General features: G+C 40.9%; 1 protein-coding gene across 3 annotated transcripts; it reads right to left on the bottom strand.

Moving 5' to 3' along the window:
• Nucleotides 1-228: 228 nt before the first annotated feature.
• Nucleotides 229-18,274, bottom strand: LOC134312545 (uncharacterized). 3 transcript variants are annotated; one of them, XM_062994562.1, is made up of 11 exons: nucleotides 17,983-18,274; nucleotides 16,650-17,883; nucleotides 14,460-14,568; nucleotides 12,895-13,147; nucleotides 10,677-10,933; nucleotides 5,402-10,584; nucleotides 5,070-5,283; nucleotides 3,631-3,827; nucleotides 2,750-3,004; nucleotides 2,545-2,651; nucleotides 229-1,045 (listed from the first exon to the last, which is right to left on the bottom strand). In XM_062994562.1, the coding sequence occupies exons 3-11, from the start codon at nucleotides 14,565-14,567 to the stop codon at nucleotides 810-812; spliced, it is 6,810 nt and encodes a 2,269-aa protein (XP_062850632.1). In that variant the 5' UTR covers nucleotide 14,568; nucleotides 16,650-17,883; nucleotides 17,983-18,274; the 3' UTR covers nucleotides 229-809. The 3 variants fall into 3 exon arrangements, with proteins under 3 accessions (XP_062850632.1, XP_062850631.1, XP_062850629.1); XM_062994561.1 differs by having other exon boundaries at nucleotides 16,650-16,752; nucleotides 17,532-18,274; XM_062994559.1 differs by having other exon boundaries at nucleotides 16,650-18,274.
• Between the last annotated feature and the right edge of the window lie 6,056 nt (nucleotides 18,275-24,330).

A 24,330-nucleotide genomic window follows, 5' to 3' on the forward strand; every position in this document is an offset into this window, starting at 1 on the left:
GGGTATCCGGGGCCTTGACGGCGCTGCTGGTAATAGAATAGTAAGTGGTGAGTTTCTACAGCCTTGATCATTTGGCAGTTGGTCAAATGGGCCACAGTTATGGTGGGTCCGATTGGCCAGAAGCGCCTTATTTTTTAGCAGTAACAATCGAGCTGTAGAATAAAAATGTGGGACACGCTGTCTGCTGGTTGCTTGTGTGACAAAAGTAAAAAGAAAACAATGCATGAGTAAAATAGAATGCTTTTATTTGCTATATATACAGACGTACAGTACAATGAAATGTAGCAGTGAGCTAGGATTCGAACTCTCAATCTTTCAATTGATAATCCAAAGCTCTACCCACTAGGCTCCCACTTTCCCTACAATAAGTGGAACCCCAACCACACCAACTGCATAAAGTGCATAAAGTGGATTTTAAAGGGGCATCATGCCACCTCTGGGGCAATTCACTCTACCAGGGTGAGGTCTGAAAACGCAGTGACCCCAGGTGAGTTCTCAGAGCAAGTCCGGCTTCACTCTTACAGTGATTTGCCACTAACAATGTACAGCTGAGCCATGTTACAGTAATTATACTCATAATAAATATTAAAACGTTATCAGTAATTGTTTCCATACCACCTTCAAGTTTTCACTATCTAGTTATTTATTATACAACATGTTTAAAAGTGGCACCAAATCTAACAACGAAAAATAGACAATGAAACGTTAATAGAACTAAAATTGTCATCAACCAAATATGAAGCCATTCAAAAAAGTCATTTTATTTTTGTTTGGGTTCAATTGGCTGCAACCAAAACCACCGACAGACTTCACCTTTTCTTATTAACGGTTTTTAAGGTAGTGATTATCTCCTCGTACTCTGGTGAAGACGTCTCCAAAAAGGTGTCGTTTTTCACCCACTTCAGTAATCGGATTGCTTGGCTTTGATCGATGAGGTTCCACTTGCTGTACGTTTTCACTATCTGCCTGAACCCGGTCTTGTAGTACTGGTTCCTTTCCGTCTCTTTGAGTCCAGAATCGCAGGTCTTGGAACGATTCTGAAAACCTGCCATGATAAAGAACACAAATGTGAGAGGCATCACTCTAAGGAGAGCCATAAATTCCTGAAACGTTTACAGCACTTAGCAGATGCTTTTATTTATTTCTGAAGCGACCTTGAGAGCAACCTATCAGACACCTATTAGACACTTCAGCACCTTAATGGTTAAGCTAAGAAGGTCCTGGGTTTGATCCCCAGGTGGAGCAGTTTGGGTCCTTACTGTGTCTGTGTGGGTTTCCTCCGGGAGCTCCGGTTTCCTCCCACAGTCCAAAGACGTGCAAGTGAGGTGAATTGAAGACACTAAATTGTCCATGACTGTGTTTGATGGTAAACTTGTGAACTGATGAATCTGTGTCATGAATGGAATCAAAATGTAAAACATGACGCTAAACTTTACCCTTCAAAAAAGTCTTTAACTGGACCAATGTTACAGAAAAAAACAACTCATACACTGATCACCCATAACATTAAAACCACCTCCTTGTTTCTACACTCACTGTCCATTTTATCAGCTCCACTTACCATATAGAAGCACTTTGTAGTTCTACAATTACTGACTGTAGTCCATCTGTTTCTCTACATGCTTTGTTACCCCCTTTCATGCTGTTCTTAATTGGTCAGGACCCCCACAGGACCACCACAGTGCAGGTATTATTTAGGTGGTGGATGATTCTCAGCACTGCAGTAACACTGACACGGTGGTGGTGTGTTAGTGTGTGTTGTGCTGGTATGAGTGGATCAGACACAGCAGTGCTGCTGGAGTTTTTAAACACCTCACTGTCACTGCTGGACTGAGAATCATCCACCAACCAGAAATATCCAGCCAACAGCGCCCCGTGGGCAGCGTCCTGTGACCACTGATGAAGGTCTAGAAGATGACCGACTCAAACAGCAGCAATAGATGACCGACTATGGACCGACTAGGTAGGAGTGTCTAATAGAGTGGACAGTGAGTGGACACGGTGTTTAAAAACTCCAGCAGCGCTGCTGTGTCTGATCCACTCATACCAGCACAACACACACTAACACACCACCACCATGTCAGTGTCACTGCAGTGCTGAGAATCATCCACCACCTAAATAATACCTGCTCTGTGGGGGTCCTGACCATTGAAGAACAGGGTGAAAGGGGCTAACAAAGTATGTAGAGAAACAGATGGACCAGTCAGTAATTGTAGAACTACAAAGTGCTTCTATATGGTAAGTGGAGCTGATAAAATGGACAGTGAGTGTAGAAACAAGGAGGTGGTTTTAATGTAGTGGCTGATCGGTGTATACTTTTGCAGACCTTAAGGGTTGCTCAGTGGTCAGGAAGAGAGCATGTTTGACCTTCCCTTCATCCAACACAACCCATTTTTTGTTTGTGTGGACGCCTGGTCAGGTCGGTGACTGCTGAGAGTTGAGATCCTGGCTGATCTTTCTACTTGTGTCATTGGGTCTGCTTTCAAAAAGATTCTTGGTTTCTTGGATAAAGGCACAAGCCTACATGGATATTTAAATGATACCTAGATCGTTCCAGACGTTGTCTGAGCATCCTGGATGGGCCATCATTAAGGAGAACTTCAAGGCTTTCTCTGTGTCACCGCTTGCAAAAAGGTTTGTCAGCCAATCTCTGTAGGGAACAAATATAGAACAGGTTTATTGCTAGCTTCTATATGATCTATAATGCTATACATAATGTTCCAGACCAAAAAACCATTGAGACCAGACCTGCATGCTCTGGATTCTGCACTGTTGCCACTAGTGAGTGCTCGTCCGTGGTCCAAGGACAGAGTATTCATGCATAGCTGCTTATTTCTTTCCTGGTCGTTGATCGTGCTCATTACAAACCAGTAGGCCTCCTGGTTCTTCTCTTTCAGCGATGAAGCAGTTTCTGGGTTGGTTTTAATGAGGTTATAGACGTCAGTCCAGGTCTTTTTTGGTGGAATGTGACCAGCTTCTACCAGTCCTGGGATGCCTAATAGGCTAAAACATGATGGTAGAAATTGACAAGAGTTTTTTGTACCTTATACATTGATCAGGCATAACATTATGACCACCTATGAAATCCTAATATTGTGATGCTGCTCTGTGTATTCTGACACCTTTCTTTCAGAACCAGCATGAACTTCTTCAGGAGTTTGAGCTACAGTAGCTCGTCTGTTGGATCGGACCACACGGGCCAGCCTTCGCTCCACACGTGCATCAATGAGCCTTGGCCACCCATGACCCTGTCGCCGGTTTACCACTTTTGATAGATACTGACCACTGCAGACTGGGAACATCCCACAAGAGCTGCAGTTTTGGAGATGCTCTGACCCAGTCGTCTAGCCATAACAATTTGGTCCTCGTCAAACTCGCTCAGATCCTCACGCTCAACTTTGAGGATAAAATGTTCACTTGCTGCCTAATATATCCCCCCCACTAACAGGTGCCATAATGAAGAGATATTTAGTGTTATTCACTTCACCTCTCAGTGGTCATAATGTTATGCCTGCTCGGTGTATACTGTAAACAAAACTATGCTAAAAACATGAGGACACTTTTAGCAGGTTCTTACTCTGGAAGGTTTGCCAACTAAGGCCACGTCTGACAGATATTCCTTAAATTACCTCTGGGGTTCTCCCACTTCTCCCAGTTTGTAGTCGTTAATAATTTGTTTTGGTGTCTTGTCCTTAATATATATGGCACGTAACTCCTCCCATTGGCTGAGTCCAGCTTGGATTTTGAACTTGTTAATGACGTTTGTCTCGTTGAACATGTTCTGAATCTTCACCGCATCGGCGTATTTACCTGGTTTCAAAAGAATCTGCAGAGAAACAGAAGGCTTTACTAAGCATTAAATCTAGTGTGCTAGCACACGTCAAGTCAAGTCAAATTTATTTATATAGCGCTTTTTACAATGACCGTTGTCTCAAAGCAACTTTACAGAATCCAGGACCAACAGACCAAAAACCTCTGTTGAGCAAGCCAAGGGCGAGAGTGGCAATGAGACATGAGAACTACAATTTCCTAACTGTAAAGCCAACTGAGACTTGGCTATTGATTCCGGCATCGTACTCTTACTACACATTATAGCCACTAGAGCTTAAATACCTCGTAAATATCTTAGTTAGCTGATAATACGGTAACATGCAGCGGGGGTGGTGAATTTTGACAGTAGTCATATATGATTGGTCAGTAGATTTGTAGAGAACTACATAGTATCATCATGGTGATGGTGGACGCTGGCGCATTTGGCTGCCGCTGCCGTATTTTCTCGTATTTTACCGTATTTAATTGTATTTTTATCATTTTTTTTGTGGTCACTGCCGCTCCTGTTGCCCTGTTTCTTTTTCATCGGATAATCTCAGCGCCTGTTGGATACTAGATGACTTCGGCTTACATCAAGATATCGCACTCCTCCCTCGCCGAAAATACATCCATCTGGGATCTCGTAGGAGTTTCAGGTTCAATGACACTAAACCAGTACGGTCTATTTGGTCATCTCTGTTTTGTCCATCCAGGGGAAACGCTGGTCGCACAGTTGACCATGGTGTACTAGCTAACCTGGCTGGGTCGGCATGGAACATGACCTGTACTCTCTCCACTTTGGATTACTTAACATCCGTTCGCACTCCACCTGGATTTGTTTACATCTGTGAAGCTCGTGTCATGGGACGAGGAGGCAGGAGGCGGTACGGCGATTCTCTTTAGAGAGGAATGTAGGGTTTCCAAAGTATCTGTTCCTGCTTACTCTTCTTTTGAATCAACTATTGATTCCCCCTCCACCTTCAAATTCCACCTAAAGACTCACTTATATAAACTAGCCTACAATTAATTCACTTGATTGTTCAATGTTAATTGTATATGTCTTGTATTGTCTGTGTATTGTTGTTTAACTGCTCTGTAAGATGTAAGGTGCCCTTGAGTGCTTTGAAAGGCGCCTATAAATAAAATGTATTATTATTATTATTATTATGCAAAATTATGCCAGCTTTAGTATTTGATCTTAGATCCTAAAGGTTAAACGAAGCTCACTGGACCTGTAGCAGGTGATTGAAAGCCTTACCTCTTCGCCGACACTCTTTCTGAGCTTAAGAGCTTTCTGTTGTACATCATCAGGGTTGTTGGTGGTTGCTTCAACGATGGCATGAAAAAGGCATTTAGGATTTGTTTTAACTGCTTCTCGAGACCCATCAGGATGTAAAATATCAATGTGACCGTCGTGTAAAAGGTCTTCACCCAACATCCAGCGTTTCAGTTTAGCAAGATTCCCGTCATTACTGCAAGACACAATAAAAGAAACGAATTAGGAATACATAAGGAAACATTAACTACATCAACAACAGAAAAATGGCCTGCTTGTCTTCTTTGTCAACTATGTCCAGGAACTGGACTTACCCTGGAGACGGCAGATCCACTTTAGTCAGCAAGAGGTTGATACTGCCAGCCGTTGGGTCAGTTCCTGGATAGGTCTCCTCTGTGAGAAGGTTTCCTTTATCATCCACTACATTTACACAAATTCCTTTTCCTCTAAGCAAGTCACTCTTGGTAAGGACGTGGACGTCCAAAGCTGTGGTTGGCTGTTGGTTGTCAGTAAGTTTTTGGGCGTAGTGCTGGAGTGTCTTCAGTTCTGCCTTGGACAAAGAGCTCACTTTACACTTTTTAGCTGATTTCAGATCATAACGATGCTGCTGATTGGCAAAGAAGCTTTTAGTTTCTTGCTCCCCCAGCAAATTGCTCACTATTCGTCCTGTGACAGAGTTGAGTTTCTGAGTGAACGTTTTGGTGAAGATGGACGGGGCATGTCCAGAAAAGCTTTCCACCATGATTCGTGACAGACCTTCTGCAAGTAAGTCAACAATGTCATTTTTAAGGCGTTTGACGTCTTCCAGCTTGTCTCTTCCATCGTTGTCATATGTCTCAAACAGTGGGTCTTCCTTCAAAGACTTCAGAAAGGCAGGAACGAACTTTGTGTCGATGGTGTTTTTTGTAGGAACTGTAGACAACATTTTTACAAGAGTGTTGGTATTGATGCCTGGATTGAACTTTAAATCCTGCGCTAACTTGTCGTACAGTTCTGAGAGGTGCTTAACGTTCTGGTTTACTATTTTGGAGCTTACGATTAGGTCAGTGATGATGTCTGCCCCCCGTGAATCCACATGATCTCTCATCTGCTTTTCCAAGTTTTTGCCAATCTTGTAGTGCCCTGATTTTCTCTCCAAGGCAGCCTTTGATATTCCTGAGCTAATAAAATCTGTTAGCGCTCGTACAAATTCTTCATTTTCTTGCAGTGCTGTGTAAACAGAGTTCTTGAATGTGAGTCGGAATCCCTGTTTGAATTTATTCTGCAGAGACTGAGGGATTTTGTTTACAGCGATGTTTACCCCTTCCACAGCTAATTTATGAACAGCGTACTTGGTTGCGTACTTCAAATTTAGTTTCCCCATGCTGGATGAAAGGTTTCGTATGCTTATTGTTGATGCCATCGATCTGACTAATGCATAGTTGGACATAGGTGGTTGGAGGGCGTTGGAGGAGGTTTTAAATCCACCACAAACCAAGGAGAACGCTATACGCTGTCCTTTTTGCATTGCCCATGATGCCCAATCAAAATTGCCATTTATCATACCAGTGATTCCCAAGATAATGTCAGACACACCTTCATCTATGCAGGTACAATTTAAGGAACCTTCTGACCAGGCACATAACAGAACTCCTGATACAACCTGAACCACACCAATGAAGCAGCAAATCAGAGCGTCATGACAGAACTTGGGCTTCTGTCTGACCTCAAACACAACTAAAAGGCCATAATTACGAAAAAGCTCAAGTTCAGTAGTGGACACAAAGTCCTGGGAAGCCAACAGGTCATAGAGTGTCAAATCCACGGTCCCAAAGTCATCTTTGCTTGACTGAAGCATGTCTAGTATTTTGGAGATATTTTGCTTCCATGAGCTGAAGATGTTCATTCTTGCTTGCATCTGTGTTGGGAGGTTACAGCAACCTTTGAGGTGTGGTTCACGGCTAACGGACATAAAACAAAAGCTTAGTGTATTTCCTGTTTCTGACACATAAACGCCTAGAGCTTTTTCTGCCTCCTGGAGTAAACAGCGTGCTTTGTCTTTGTAGTCCTTATCAGCCATGTTAATGGTAATGTAGGCTTTGTTATAGAGTGCAACGGCTCTGTAGTGGTTGTCCGAGCTAGATGCTCTATCCCAGTAGGAAAGCGCCCCATAGTCACATTTGTTTTTCTTTTGGAAGTGCAAGGCAGTTCTTCCTAAAGCCTGCTGTACGTGATCGTAGAAATTTGCACTCTGACCTTGTAAAAGCTTGTCGCTGGTGTCCTGCAGATGCCGGATCAGGTTGTCTTTTAATACGCTAATGTCGTTCTGTGTGTTGATCTGGTCCGTGTGAAGTATCAGCCACATCCCCCATGACTCCTTCAAAGCATTCAGAGCTGGGTAATAGTCCATCTTTTGGTGAAAGGACGCAAAGTAATGAGGGACGTTTTTCACTCGTACTTCAAAGAGGTCTGTTTTCTCTTCTGTTCCATAATGCTTCTCAAAGTCACTCAGGAACTGACAAAATTTGAAGAAGAGCTCCTCCTTCATCTCAGTTTCGGCCAGTTTCTCTTTCTCCATGTCTTCTATGCGTTTCCTCTCGTTCTCCTCTCTGAGCTCCCTCATGATTTCAATAGAATGGCCTTGATAGGCCATGGGAAGATGATCTTGGTTCAGGATCATCTGAACCATACCTGGGGTTCCCTTCCGACCCGTGCGCCCAAAGACTTGTTTCTCTACCCTTCGGTTGTTGGGAAAGTAGGTAAGTATCACAAACAGGCCGCCACGTTGGTTGACCTTCTTTGTAACCTTAATGTCTGTCCCACGTCCTCCAAGGTTAGTTGTAATGATAACGTGTCCTTCTTTGAACTCCTGGTTGTCAATGTTGTGGCTCTCACTCATCGTGTACATGGTTACTGGTCGACTGGCGTCTGCAGAAATTTGCTCATTGAGAGCGTTCGCGGTATTGACGTCTTCACATACGACTAACACAACCTGCCCCCTGGCGGAGACTTGTGAGACGGTCTCAAAAAGCTTTTGGATCCACTTATCAGTTCCTCCTCTTACCTGAACAGCAGGCAGCTCGATGACTTTTTTACGCTGATGCGCTGGTATGACGAAGCTCCTTGTGTTGTAATGCCTTGCCAAGAAACTCTTGTCTGATTCGCCTCCCAGGGTTCCAGAAACGCCATATACGCCCCTTCCATTTAGGTATCTTTTAAATAAATTGAAATTGGACATGTAGTTGGTTACGTTTGTTAACCGTGATATGGCTAACTGATGCTTCATCTCTAGGAATTGTTGTAGGCCATCACCCCACCGCTTCCTTTTTTCAAGCATACCACTGGCCTGAAAGTCCACTGGGATTATTGAGTGGTACATGTACTGATCGTCTTCACTGATGTCCATTCCCTGGGTGGTAATCGATAATTCGATCATGTACTCCCTGCCTTTGGTCATCTGAATGGCTCGAAGTGCATTCTTGACAAACACCGGTAGTCGATTTTCCAAGTATTGCTCCAGAAAGGAAGGAATCACAAGGCTGGATGTTTGATCATTTATACTCCCTTGGTTGGAATATGTTATTTTAGATTTGACCTCCCTAACAGTGGATTCAACGAGCACGTCTTCAGACAAGATCTCACAAGCTTTTCCATTCTCCAGTAGCAGCATGTCGATGTTTTGGTCTGTTTTTGCCTTCTGCTCTCCAAACTTAGTGGCTTTTTTGGTTTCTGATTGATACACGTAGCAGTTAAATGCCACCTTGTGTTCCATCCCCATCTCGAGAACAGTCAGCAGGTCATATTGTTGTTCAACTCCGGTCTTTGCCATGATGGCCTTCAATGCATCATTTGCATCTTGATGTCCTTCTCCAGCAGCACTGATAGACTCGTTCAGCCTTGTGAAGTCTGACTCTGAGTAAAAGCCCAGCTCGATCCCTGGGAGCAAAGTGTGGTGTGGTGAGAAAGAGTCATTTGTGCTAAAACCCATCATCGCTACAAGTGCAGCCATGTGAAAATTCTGGACTCTGGTCACCCACATGATCTCTTCAGTTTCTGCCATCTGAATCGGTTGGCATGAAGACACCTTGGCCCAAATGCTTGCGAGGACTTGCTCTAAATGCTGAAGGCCACTGGACTCATGAGCGAGGAAAGTTATTTGAACTCCATTATCCAAGGTCATGTAGTCGACCTCATCCACAAGGACCATCTCAAAGCCCCTTTCCCCTCGAGTTGTTTTCTTCTCAAACTCCTGTTTCAGTGTGTCTGCGGCTAATGTTTCCACCGTGCTGTAAACAACTTGCTGCTTGTACGCTTCCTGAATCAGTTCGTCTTGTTTTTCAGGTTGGGCATCATTCAAAGGTGGAGGAACGACTGACGACGTTATGCCAAACATCTTGTACAGTCCTCTCCACTCTTCTAAATCTCGCCAGGCAAGGACCGGGGAGCTTGTCACGACATCCACATTTACACCACGAATAGTGTGGATTGTAGCAAGCATGGCTAAGATGCAAGATTTCCCTTCGCCCGTCCCAATCTCAAGGAGGCAACCGGTGTTCGTTCTCGATTTTGACAAAAGGAAAACGACCAAGGTTGCGAGCTGAGTTAATCTGGGGAGATACCCTTCGATCACCACTTGTCTTGTTCCCCCCTGAATCTTCACAGCAGAGCTTCTTTTGACTCCAACAGCCATCGCAAGTAGGACATGTTTGAGGGCATGTCTGTCTGGGTTGCTAAAATCCAGCTCTTCAACCATCTTCTTGATGTCCTGAATTTGATTTTCTGTTAGCTCATCTTCTTTGTATATTTGAAGCATTGGTTCCAGATACAGCAGGACCTCCTCCAGGATGGATAAGATGTTCTCAGGGTAGTTATTACGACGCATTTCACTTATTATTGCATTCACATCTTTGTGTTGCTCTTGGTCAACGTGGTTTTGTAGCCATCTGAGAGGATCAAGTGATTCCATTGCAGAGATGACCAGGCTGAACTCCAGCTTGTACGTCTGCGCCATGTGAAGCATCGAGTAGACTTGTTCTTTGTCCTTGACCGAATATTTTTGCATAAAAAGGGATATTTCTGCTGGCGTCCACGTGCCGCTGAACATGAGCTGACCCAGAATCTCTTTACTTTGCTTGGACAGCTGCATATCAGAGTAAAGTACGTTGTGTAGAAGTTTCAGTGCGATTGATGGATGATCATCTTGCAGCCGTTGGAGGACAGCAAACAAGAAGTCCCGGTTGGATTTAAGCGTGTGGTTATCTCTGGTCTCGTCAAAGAATAAATGCAGAACCGCCTCCAGTACTGACAGCCTGTCCTGTAAAGAAAGGGTTTCGTACCCCACCGCAGTGTCGAAGGAGAACAAGCAGCTGGTGGATAAGTCGTGTTTCCTACAGTACTCCACCATGATCTCATTCTGCAGGGTTTTCATTCTGACGTCCACCGTCTCTCCCGAGTCTTCATCTTCCGTGATTTCAAAGTCTGCCAAGAGTTGAATAAACTTCCTCTCAATGTCTGCAACCTGCATGGAAGAATGATATCAAGGAACACAATCTTTAGCCTCGATCTGAAGGATTTGATAAACTCACGTAGCGTTTGAAACTGCAACAGTACCTCGTCTTTATCGATTTCGTAGATTTCCAGTGACTGTTGGGTTAGTTGAGTTTGGTGGTGCATCTCTTGGCCTCTTAGCGCCTGTTTCTGCTTCAGGTTCTCTGTGGCTCGTGAAAGCTTCTGGGCGGCGATCTCACTATCTCTCTTGATTTGTTCCTCAATTCTTCGTTCCAGTTCACGCTGGGCCTGCCGTCGCCTCTCCTCATCCTCTTGTTGGCGGTTGTCCTCTAGCTGTCGAGCATCATCTTCGAGTTTTCCTGGTCAAATGCGGAGAAACATTTATATTAAGAGGTGCTCTTGACGGTGCGCTCTCAGTGTCATTCCCATGCCCCAATAAAACAAGGGGAGTTGTGTTAGGAAGGGCATTTCTCAATGCAAGATTGCAAATAATTAGGTCTTTTACCATCTACTGTACATAATAATGTGGAAAGATTTAAGGAATCTGGAGAGATCTCTGCCCATTTAGAGCCAACTACCGTTAAAAGAGAAATCATCGTTGCTCGGGTGGCGCAGTGGTGAAATACGCTAGCACACCAGAGCTGGGATTTTGATTTGCCATTTGGCTGTTGATCATCCAGGTAGGGATCCGGATAGGGAGCTCATAACCGATGCAATTACGACCTCTGCTGGCTGATTAGGGGGGATAATGCTGATCAGGGTGTGGCTCTCCGTACACAAGGCTGATTGTGTCATCACCAGTAGAGAGGAAGCATAACGCAATCGGGTAAAAATGGGACGCACTAGAAATGGGGAGACAAAGGAAGAAATCATCATGCTACTGTGATTAATATAGCCACCTGGGCATGGGAGTACTTCAGAAAACCATTGTTATTCAACACAGTTCGCCGCTGCATTAAGAAATTCAATCTGAAAGTGTTGAAAGGAAAGTCAGACATCAAATCTCTACAGAAAATGCCAAGTTCTCTGAGCCCCAGTTGATCTCAGATGGACCAAAAGACAGCGCTACGAGGACCATCCAATCTGTTATCAGTGAAAGGTGCAAAGGCCAACATCTGTCATGGTATTCACATATGTGTGAAGGTACCCTTGACCCAGAGGTATATATTGGGTTTAATTATATCGAATGCTGCCATTGCGGCAAAGTTGGGAGGTCCATGATTATATCAGCTAGATGATGCCAGGTCTCATGCAACACATGGCTTCACAGACACAGAGTCAAGTCAAATTTATTTGGATAGCGCTTTTAACAAAGCAGCTTTACAGAATCCAGGACCGACAGACCAAAAACCCTTGTTGTGCAAGCCAAGGGCGACAGTGACAAGGAAAAACTCCCTTACGGGAAGAAATCTTGGGAGGAACCAGACTCAACAGGGGCCTCCATCCTCCTTGGGTGCAAGAGTGCGTGTGTGTGACTGGCCTGCCTGCAGTCCAGAGCTGCGTCCGAAATCGCATACTTACTGAGTACGTACTAGATTGGAGGAAGTACGCACCGATGGGCCGGTAAAGAATTACATGCTTTCAGTACAGAAGTGTGCAGTATGCACGCGACACTCCTACGTACTACGTCCGCCATCTTACCAGGATGTATTATCACCATAGTTACAAGCCCCTCGCCAACATTGTGGATATTTATCGTCTTTTTGCGCTAATCATATCATAATAACATTTTAATTTAGTTTATCTTACTTACACGTGCAGAGGACTCCGTTTTCCCCCATCTTTCTTGTTTCTTCTTCCGCTTCGAACTCCTACTCAGCTCCAGTTGAATTATGGGATACATTAGCGGACCGAAAGTGTGCATCGCTTGCATACTCAAACATGGCTGCCAAAGAAGGTGGTCATCCGGGTACTTCTCGTGTACCTTTTTGTGTATACTACGTATTCGGACATACTAACCGCTCTCGCGTACTGCTTTGTGTACTATTGAGTATGGAAGTATGGGATTTCGGACGCAGCTCTAGTCTGTCTCTTACTGAAAATGTCTGGTGCATCATGAAGAGGAAAGACGGACGACGACAACTACAGATTGATGAGCACCTGAGGTCTCGTATCAAGACATTCGGTTGGACTGTTGCTTGTGCAATGACAACAAAGAAATCTCATCTTATCCAACCAGATTTTACATTTCACCCAAATGTACCAAACCCTCAGGCCAGTAAGACACATCAAGGAAGGATGAGATGCAACACCAGGGTGCCGGATGTGTTCACATCACACTGTATAAAACTGTAAGGAAGTATTTTATTGGGTGACCTACCATAATTTGGACACGTTGTTTTCTTGTTCTCGTACTGTATGTTGCAGTCCAGGTGAATGTTGCAGTGATCTCCGCTCTCTCGGATCTCGAAGGAGGGGTCATCTCTCGGATCGAACACGTACCACAGGTCAGGACTTTCACAGCACTCGGCCTCCGAATGCTGCCCATATTTCACTTTTAGGTAGATGGTTTTGCCCAATTTAGTTAGAATAAACTGGTACTGCTCGATCGATTTGTAGGGCTCAACTTTAAACTAAACACACAGAAACACATTCACATGTAGATTAAACACAGAAAGGTTTATATGTACTCGTACTGTCTATGTAAATGTGACACACGTGTACGGAACAGCAAAAGCCAAAAATGTAAAACATCAAAATCTGTTTTTTAATGATTAAAATCTGCTTTTTGTATAATAAAATCTGCTTAAAAATATTAAAATCTGCTTTTTGTATAATAAAATCTGCTTAAAAATATTAAAATCTGCTTTTTAAATATTAAAATTGTTTTTTGATTATCAAAATCTGCTTTTTGTATAATAAAATCTGCTTTTTAAATATTAAAATCTGCTTCTTGAATATTAAAATCTGCTTATAAATATTTAAATCTGCTTTTGAATAATAAAATCTGCTTTTGAATAATAAAATCTGCTTTTGAATAATAGAATCTGCTTTTGAATATTAAAACCTGCTTTTTGGTTCTCAAAATCTGCTTTTTAAATATTAAAATCTGCTTTTTAAATATTAAAATCTGTTTTTCGATGATCAAAATCTGCTTATAAATATTAAAATCTGCTTTTTGAATAATAAAATCTGCTTTTTATATATTTAAATCAGCTTTTTATATATTAAAATCTGCTTTTTCAATAATAAAATCTGCTTATAAATAATAAAATCTGCTTTTTGAATAATAAAATCTGCTTTTTGTATATTAAAATCTGCTTTTTGAATAATAAAATCTGTTTTTTGGTTCTCAATACTTTTGGCTCTAGTTTGACGCCATACATTAAAGCCTAATATTAAAATGCACAATGAGTGGTATAAAGTACATTACCACTGGATGCACGAGCAGTAAAACATTGCTATAATGGAATTCTATAATGAATTTGTAGTGCTGCCTCACATCTAACACCATAAGAAAGCCTTTCCAGATAGCCGGAGGCTAGCAAAGCAACAAACAGGAACCGTCTACATATTTACGACCATGATTTTGGTATTTGCCCCCTTCCAAATGATGATTTCTTACCGTATATCCTAACTGGCATTATGTGAAAAAAGTAATTGCCCCCTAAGCTACTAAATCAACCAGTTGACCAAATTTAGTTAACAACTGGGTTAAGTTTCACTAGTTACACCCAGGATTGATCAGCCAGCAGCGGATTATCATGCTGTGCTCTATGTGTTTCTCCACTACATGTGCCAGTGAAGAAACACCTTTTGACATGCCCAATGGTGTCTGTTGAGTGGTCGGTGAGGCCGGTAGCACCTCTGAACTCCCCCCAGTGGTGGACTAGTGTATTAGACTGCAGAGCCAGTTGCATTTTCCATGTAATGTATTGATCGTACTGTCGTATATGTGTCCGTGAATAGCCATGGATTCTTGGTTTCCACACAGAAAGTCCAGTTGTAGGAGGTGCGGTTGTTAACAGTTATTTCTCCACTCAGGAACCCCATTCTGAAAGGAAAAAAAACAAAGCTGCTGATCCGTATTTAACGTTTTATGGTTAAAACAATAAGTGATGGTTGAGTGATTATAACAAAATAAATATAAAATATTATCAGTGGGACTAACAGTGAATTGAACTGACAGCAGGAGTTCAGAGCAGAAGAATCTTGAGCCGTAGCTTAAAGCTTGTGCAAAACACATCAGAAGGGACAGTTGTAGCCTAATATGTAGAGCTTTGGGCTATCATTCAGCAGGTTGTGGGTTTAAATTCTGCCTGTGCCATGTAGCCTTTTTTGGATCCTTGAGCAAGACCCTTAACCCTCTGAGCTCAGCTTCCAAACGTTCACTGTACTGTACATGTATAGACACAGACGTTGGTCTATTCTAATTTACATCATCTTGTTTCTACACTCACTGTCCATTTTATCAGCTCCACTTACCATATAGAAGCACTTTGTAGTTCTACAATTACTGACTGTAGTCCATCTGTTTCACCCTGTTCTTCAATGGTCAGGACCCCCACAGGACCCCCCACAGAGCAGGTATTATTTAGGTGGTGGATGATTCTCAGCACTGCAGTGACACTGACATGGTGGTGGTGTGTTAGTGTGTGCTGTGCTGGTATGAGTGGATCAGACACAGCAGCGCTGCTGGAGTTTTTAAACACCTCACTTTCACTGCTGGACTGAGAATTGTCCACCAACCAAAAACATCCAGCCAACAGCGCCCCGTGGGCAGCGTCCTGTGACCGCTGATGAAGGTCTAGAAGACGACCGACTCAAACAGCAGCAATAGATGAGCGATCGTCTCTGACTTTACATCTACAAGGTGGACCAACTAGGTAGGAGTGTCTGATAGAGTGGACAGTGAGTGGACACGGTGTTTAAAAACTCAACCAGCACAACACACACTAACACACCAGCACCATGTCAGTGTCACTGCAGTGCTGAGAATCATCCACCACATAAATAATACCTGCTCTGTGGGGATCCTGACCATTGAAGAACAGGGTGAAAGGGGGTAACAAAGCATGCAGAGAAACAGAAGGACTACAGTCAGTAATTGTAGAACTACAAAGTGCTTCTATATGGTAAGTGGAGCTGATAAAATGGACAGTGAGTGTAGAAACAAGGAGGTGGTTTTAATGTTATGGATGATCGGTGTATGTGCATGTTTCGGACAATTGGAATTTACAGACCAGTGCTCCCCCTTTTAATCCGTTAAACCGAGGTTTCTCTGTATATGATTTAAAAGTGTGGCTTGTTAAGTGCGACATACTTTTGGCCGTATATTTTGACATTCGTAAATGTTCATCTCATTATTGTTTATATTTTTATTACTCTCTCATCACCCAAACTGAGCCTCAGACCTCATGAGATTAAGGTTTGAATATCAGTGCGTTTGTTTCCCATGTGCTACCTGCAGCTTGTCTTTGGTGCAGCCACGATTCAATAGGACTACAGCGGTACCTTGTAACTCGACGTCCCTTAAACTCGAAATCTTTGAAACTCGACGCCCTTCATGGAGAAATTTGATTTGGTTTAATGTAGTAAAAGAAGGAGACAGGAGCACTAAACTTCTCTTCATTATTACTGCTCATAAGTTCCTCCACTAATCACATTCCTCACTCGCTGTTTTACTACAATAAGTCACGGTTAGTTCTCGTGTGAATGTGCCGGTGCTGAAGGGAATACGGTATTCCAACATCAATCATCTCCACCATTAAGAAGCGTCAGGAAACAATAAAGAAGTAAAACTAAAGTGCAGCTTTTATTGTATTGTTATTGATGTGTAACTGTTAGTAATTGTATTTCAGTGTGTTTATATTATATTTGTGTTATTTTCAGTAATTAAGTAACAAAAACAACCTCATTATTTTACATGAGACTAAAATATCTGCAGCTCCACAAGACCATGGACGCATTAACAGGTTCTCTCAAACATCCTTATGGGAGAAGATACCTCGAAACTCAACGTCTTTAAAACTTGAGAACCGACTGACGTCCAGTTTCAGGATAAAACCTTAACGTACCAGTTTGGCGAGTTCTTGTGAGCAAATAATTGAGCACAAACTTTTGTGTTTTACTGACCTGATTCTGCAGAAAGACGAGCTGTCGGTCAGCAGGTGTCCATCCAATCACGTGGTACCATCAGCCATGGTGAGTGGACCGTCCATGCTTCAGCCTAATGAAGCTGAAGAGAAGGAATCGTGAGTCGAGAGTTTGACTCCTCTCAGCGGTGCTAATGCGCAGGTTATACTGCGAGTAATACTATATGAGCGAAAGTATTGGGATGCCCCGACCCTAGGGAAGGCTCCTTCCTGTTCCAGGATGACGGAGCACAGAGCCCTGACCTCAACCCCACCCAAGTGAGGGCAATGCAAATGCACTTTTGGTGTAAAACCACTTGTGGATAAAGAAGAGACGAACTCACCCAGAGTCCTCTGTGTTCTCCTCGCTCTTATCAATGTCAGCTTGTTATATGGAGACTAAGTTCATGAGCACCACGCCCGGTTTCACAAGATAATGCCAAGTACAAATGACTGTGAGGTAACAAAAACAAGAAGGTTTGGTGTTGAGTCATGAGGTGACGTGGATTTATTTGCAGTGTTAATCTGCATGTCTGAAGGGTTGAGGTGGAGCTGAGGTAAATACACCCTGAGATCTATCTAAGTCTGGATTCAGAGAGTTAAACCAGACCAAAAGTATGTGAACACCCTCCTGTGCACTCCTGTGCATTAAACACTTTCAGGATTACCTGGAACGTTCACGCCGAGCCAGGCTTCATAATCCAGCATCAGCCTGACAGACCCACAAAGCTTCTTCAAATTAAAGAGCACAAATCCCCACAGACACCAGTACTCCTCTGAAATAGGATGTCCAACTTCTAATCAATACGAAACCAAGATTTACTGATGCAGTTTCTGATAAAGTCAAACACCGTGTTGAGTTTCTGATGTTTATAGATCTTACCGTGGCTGCTGAGGAAGCTGCTGAACGTTCTCCTCCGTCAGGAACAGAAAGTAAAACGTCTTCAGTTAGTTACAGACAAGACCGGGGGGACTGCTTTTGTTCCTCCTGCTATGAATAGAATGACGGCAATGGAAACGATCTGGTTTCAAATGTAAACAAGAAGGTTGAACTCACGAGCAGGTCAACACAGATGAGGCTGAAGTCCATGTGAGACCAACCATGACAAACATCAGCAGTGAAAGATTTAGGATGTTGATAACACAGTCGGGTGATCTTACTTCCTCTAGATGATTCAGAACTGTTTCAGTGGTTCTCTAAGCATGTGAGGTTCAGTGTTGTCAGGTTGTTGGTCCTGTGTGAGTGGAACTAGAGTAAAATCTCAAAGAAAAACTGGCAGGACCAAAAAAAAACCCACCACCATTCACCTTAAAACCAAGAATGTTGGACTCACCAGCAGATCACCAGGTGGCCACAATAATAAAGGGGTTGAATACTTATCCCCGCTCATGGTACAGCTGAACGACTGTGGATTCTAACATGAAGTTTTGTTTCTTGTATCTCAGTGAGATGACGTGGAATAAACTAACAAACCGATCAGCCAACAGGTTTCACTAAGTGCAGCTTCATCATGTGACCGCTAGATGGAGCCGTTAACCAAGGTGTTAGAGGTCAGAGCTTCAACAAGCGAGTCAAAGTTCCACTGCAGGTTCTTTCTTTCTTTCTTTCTTTCTTTCTTTCTTTCTTTCTTTCTTTCTTTCTTTCTTTCTTTCTTTCTTTCTTTCTTTCTTTCTTTCTTTCTTTCTTTCTTTCTTTCTTTCTTTCTTTCTTTCTTTCTTTCTTTCTTTCTTTCTTTCTTTCTTTCTTTCTTTCTTTCTTTCTTTCTTTCTTTCTTTCTTTCTTTCTTTCTTTCTTTCTTTCTTTCTTTCTTTCTTTCTTTGTAATTTATTTTTCTTTCTTTTTATGTTTGTCTTTATTTATTTAATTCCTTTCTTATTATTAATTAATTTATTTAATAATTTTATTTTACATTTTTCTTTCTTTTATATTTTATACATTTATTTATCTGTTTATTTAATATTTTTCGTTCTTTCTTTTATTTTATATCTTTATTTATTTGTTTATTTAATATTTTTCGTTCTTTCTTTTATTTTATATCTTTATTTATTTGTTTATTTTATAATTTTCTTTTTGTTTTATTTTATATTAATCTTTCTATATTTCTTTCTTTCCTTCTTTTATTTTATATTTTATATCTTGATTTATTTATTTTATATTTTTCTTTATTTTTTTTGTATTTTTCTTTCTTTGTAATTTATTTTTCTTTTTTTTATATTTTCTTTCTTTATTTATTTAATTCCTTTCTTATTATTAATTTATTTATTTTCTTTGTTTTATTTTATATTTTTCTTTATTTCTTTTATTTTATGTTACATCTTCATTTATTTATTTATTTTATTTTTCTTTCTTTTATTTTATATTTTCTTCCTTTTATTTTATATATTTTTTGTTTATTTATTTCATTCCTTCTTTCTTATTATTTATTTATTTTATTTTATTTTTCTTAGTTTTTTGATATATTGTTGTAAACTACAGACAAACAAACATTATAAAATGGGACTTTACTGTGTTGTGGGTCTGAATGGATACGATCAACATTTTACCACAAATCTACACTCACTCACCCAGAACGTTGAAGTGAGAACATTAAGAACAAATTAAAAACTAAACCATGAAGTTTAAGGAACCGTCTGTGGATCAAACAGTGGCAGGGATTTAACACAGCGTCTCAGGCTCTGAGTGTCCCAGGACCAGAGTGACCACAATCATTTAGAGGAAGCTTGGCACAACCTTGAACTTTCCTAGAGTTGGTTGTCAGGTCAGATTGGGCATCCGTGCAAGAAGGGCTTTGATGTGGATGGAACGTCAATCCTACACATGGTAGCGGTGTTTGTTCCAGTCCTGTAGGAAACCACAAAGACTAAAAAGGGTTCTAAGTAGGGCACAATGCCACCAAAGTGACAAGCAGAGGCCAAACGGTGGCAGCACCATGAAAGGAGTCTACAGCAGCCCGGTCCATCCTCTTCAACCACTGGTGAAATGGAAAGTGTGTCCAGACTGGGCAGCTTGCTACGAAACTTCATGGTCCTACGACAAGCCAGGGAAGAACATCTCGAGCAAGACATGAAGAGCCAGGAACAAAGATCAGTCTGGAAGAACAACAGGAGCGACAGCTACAGGAAGGGCAGCTGTACAACTCCGTCTGCGGACATACGGAAGATGCCGCGACCACCAAGACAACCTGATGCATGTACATTTGAAGATGACGTTGAGAATTACCTCACAATGTTTGAAGGAACTTCTCAGGCCTGCAGATTGGCCTCAACAAGGCTGGATCCTGCATCTCATTCCATTGTTAAGTGGAAACGCACGAACGGCGTATGTCAATGTGGACTTAAACTTGTCAACGACTATGACACAGTTAAGGAAGCCGTTCTGAGAAGGTTTGAGATGAATAAAAAAAGAAGGTGATCCTCAAGAGCGAGACACCAAGAGAGGTAATAACCAGACTGTGCTGCCCAAATTCATCACTCGTTGTTTAGTACAATAAGCCACGTTTGTCTCATTTGGGGTGCTTTGAAAATATCAGCCGCAAACTGGATCGAAATTTAATCAGGTAACTTTAAAAGATGAAAGTTTAGCACCAAAGCGGTTTTGCAGCTTCTCATGTGAAAGCACCCAAACCTCGACACTGTGACACGCCCACCGATGACGTCACGGTTCACGCTGAATAACCGGGTATTCTGTGGTGCCAGATTAGAACCCTAGTTCTCTGTCTGGAACCTCTTTTATTCGGTGGAAACGCGGAACCGGTTTAACACCAAGTTTGCGAACCGGAACGGAGCCGGGTCCACGTCGGTGGAGAAGGGGTAAGAGTGAATCAAGAACCAAACCCTGTGCAGCCAAGCCAAAATAAAAATAGGTTGCATACATGGCAATGAGCAGGAATATCCTACTATCGATTTAAAAATAGAAATAAAAGGTCGAGCTACCTAGAGACAGTCGGCATCCTCGAGAAGCCTCCTTATAGGCAGAGATTTCCCCAAATTATTAGATCTGTTAAAACCTAGGGGACTGTAAGTGTAACGGCTGTTACCAGATTTCAATCGACACGACAGTCAGCAATCCCAGTAGATACTCGATTCAATTTCCTTTTCTCAACCGTTAAATGAAAGAAAATCCATAAGAGCTAAAGGAGAAGAGAACGTTAAAGGTGCGGTAATGAGAGGAACACTACAAACCCTGGATAACCTAAACCTCGACTCCATCCACGCCAAGAGTGTAGAGCTGCAAAGATAGCATACGTCAACAAAACTGCATTAATAAAGCCGACATAAACAAGGTCATAGATATGGAACACTTAGGAGCTACCCCTGGAAGATGAGTCAGTCAGTCCTCCGGGCTGGTCATTCAAGCATAGCTAGTAGATTCTGTTGACCAAGGCAGTATCTGGACCTTCTAGCGTACTGTAAGCTCTGCCCAGAATGCCAGTTTACAACCCAGATAAAAAAAGGCAACCGAGCCCCATTAATAATCCACCAGTAGTAGAAGTTTCTTGTACTGGAGTCTCAGTGGACGTTGTAAGCGCGTCAGAGGAGCAGAACAGGTTATCTCTATATATGGGTCAACAACACACCCGGGGGCAAAAGAAAATAAACACCAGACGAATAGTCGATGCCCTGGTTCAGTTATTCTCCAGGGGTCGAGGAGGAGAAAAGAAGAGCACGATGAGATTGAGAGCTGATTCCTGAGATCTGCGTATGAAATAGTGATATTGATCTAACATTACTGAATGTGTGTTGTGTACGTAGCGAGTATGTGTACGGTGGATATAAATAGAACGAGCATCCAGAGGGAGCGATTTAACCCAGAACGAACTGATGTGAACAAAAGCGCTCCTCAGCCAGTAGAATGTAGGATTATTTTTCTAATGAAAAATTGCTTCTTAATTATTATAATTATTGTTATTATTGTTATTATTATTCCTATTATTATTATTATATTAATGTTTCTATTATTAATTATTATTATTATTATTATTATATTATTATTATATTATTGTTATTATTATATTATTATTATTATATTATTGTTATTATATTGTTATTATCGTTATTATTATTATATTATTATTATTATATTGTTATTATTATTATTATTATATTATTATTATTATATTATAATTTTTTTATTATTATTGTTGTTATTATTATTATATTATTTTATAATAATTATTATTATTATTCATTTATTTATTCATCTTATTTATTTATTTTCTGAGATGAAATAGCTAGTTACTTATTATCACCTTATTTATTTAATTTATTTAAAATGATAACCTTTTTTAAATAAAATTGGTAGTGAATTATTATAAAATTATTAACTTATTTACTGTATTTATTTAATATGAATGTATTTATTTAATATGAATTTATACATTTAATATTTCATTATTTATTATTATTTATTAAATTGTTAAATTATTATTATTATTTAATTGTTTTCTTGGAGGGTGGCTCGGTGGGTAGCACTGTCGCCTCACAGTAAGAAGGTCCTGGGTTCGATCCCCAGGCTGGGCGGTCCGGGTCCTTTCTGTGTGGAGTTTGCATGTTCTCCCCGTGTCTGCGTGGGTTTCTTCCGGGAACTCCGGTCTCCTCCTACAGTCCAAAAACATGCAGTCAGGTTAATTAGAGACACTGAATTGCCCTATAGGTGAGTGTGTGTGTGTGTGTGTATATGTGTGTGTGTGTGCGCGTGTGTGCAGAGGCTGGTTGTGGGCCCCCACGTATAGTTTTCATAAAATCAGTACACAACGCAGGACAACAGAGTTCCTTCTGAACTAATACAGCCATGTTATTCGAACCATAGTAAGGACAGAAAACAAAGCGATAGCACACAGACAACAATCAACAGGTCAAAACATTAAATGCAGATTCAATAAAAGAACAAGGATGTAAATATGGAATCAGGAAGAGTTCCCAGGTCTACAGTCTCATCATCTCACACCACACGCGACAACAAGACTGAACAGTGCCGTTCTAACATGAAAAACAGAAAACATCTGAGCCCACCTTCAGAAGTCTTTCCTTCTACTTTTCTGAAATGAAAAGTCTCTAATAATGTCCTTAAAATCCAGATTTCTCCAAATGTCACTCTCGATAGACATCAGAGTCGAGTGGCTCACTCTTTCATGGTGCATAGCAGATCACAGTTTATTTTTAACTATTACAAGTTTGGAAAAAGGCCGCTCCCCGCTGGCATTTGTGACTGGCAGAGTGGAGTATAACGTGCTAGCTCTAACGTTCACGTTGCTTAACTGAAACCACCAATCAGAATGACAGCAGCTCGTTAGAGTTTATCTGGCCAATCAACAGTCAGAAATATGAATAACGTGTAAATGATTTACAGAATCATTGGTTTGTAAGCTTCCCCGTTCTTATTAACCAAAATAACTAACAAAATAAAGAACGAATAAAACAGCCAATCCGGGGCCCTCAATTATTCTGGGCCCCTGGACTGAAGCCCAGGTAAGCCTGTGCAGTAAGTCGCCCCTGCGCGTGTGTGTGTGTGTGTGTGTGTGTCTGCCCTGTGATGGACTGGCGTCCCGTCCAGGGTGTTACTGTGTGCCTTGCGCCCATTGAAAAGCTGGGATAGGCTTCAGCGCCCTCCCCCCCCCCACCCCACAACCCTAATTAAATAAGCAGGTAAGAAAATGGGTGTTTTCTAGGATTAAAATTTTGAATTATTTATTTCTAAAATGATATTTAGAAATAGCTGGTTAATTATTCTAAATTATTATTTATTTATTATTTTTTATTAAAATGTTAACTTTTTAAAGATGAAATTGCTGTTTAATTATTATTATTACTATTATTATTATTACTGAAAATATTATTATTATCATTATTATCATTATTATTACTGGAAATATTGTTATTTTCAATATTATTATTATTATTATTATTACTGGAAATATTATTATCATTATTATTAGTATTATTATTACTGGAAATATTATTGGTATCATTATTATTATTATCATTATTATTATTATCATTATTATTAATATTATTATTACTGGAAATATTATTATTATTATTTGTTTTATTATTATTATTATTATTATTATTTCTGGAAATATTATTATTATTATTATTATTACTGGAAATATTATTATTATTGTTACTATTATTATTATTACTGGAAATATTGTTATTATTGTTACTATTATTATTATTACTGGAAATATTGTTATTATTGTTACTATTATTATTATTACTGGAAATATTATTATTATTGTTACTATTATTATTATTACTGGAAATATTATTATTATTGTTACTATTATTAAACATTATTTAAAGGTTTGTGGATCTGATCTTTTTCTCTTTAAGAAATAAAAGCCGTTCGGGTTCTTTCCAGATCTGAGTTGACCACATGATAAACACCGAGTCCTGATGGAAGTGATTATGTCGGGTTTATTTGGAGTCTTTGCTGGTATTTTTGAATGAAATCAGGTTCCCGAGGTGCTCTCTCTCTGTGGCGAGGCGCTCTCTCTCTGTGGCGCTCTCTCTCTGAGGTGAGGCGAGGCGCTCTCTCTCTGTGGCGCTCTCTCTCTGAGGTGAGGCGAGGTGCTCTCGCTCTCTGAGGCGCTCTCTCTCTGTGGTGCTCTCTCTCTCTCTGTGGTGCTCTCTCTCTCTGTGGTGCTCTCTCTCTCTGAGTCGAAGCGAGGTGCTCTCTC

Source organism: Trichomycterus rosablanca, chromosome 4, assembly GCF_030014385.1.
Source record: "Trichomycterus rosablanca isolate fTriRos1 chromosome 4, fTriRos1.hap1, whole genome shotgun sequence".
Lineage (NCBI taxonomy): Eukaryota > Metazoa > Chordata > Actinopteri > Siluriformes > Trichomycteridae > Trichomycterus > Trichomycterus rosablanca.

What these genes read in the sequence shown, in the direction of transcription:
- LOC134312545 (XM_062994562.1), bottom strand. Translation starts at nt 14,567, where the DNA reads ATGGGGTTCCTGAGTGGAGAAATAACTGTTAACAACCGCACCTCCTAC. An exon ending in ACGAAATCGATAAAGACGAG is followed by an intron (nt 10,585 to 10,676) that starts GTACTGTTGCAG and finishes TCTTCCATGCAG; the next exon opens with GTTGCAGACATTGAGAGGAA. An exon ending in GCAGAATCCAGAGCATGCAG is followed by an intron (nt 2,652 to 2,749) that starts GTCTGGTCTCAA and finishes TGTTCCCTACAG; the next exon opens with AGATTGGCTGACAAACCTTT.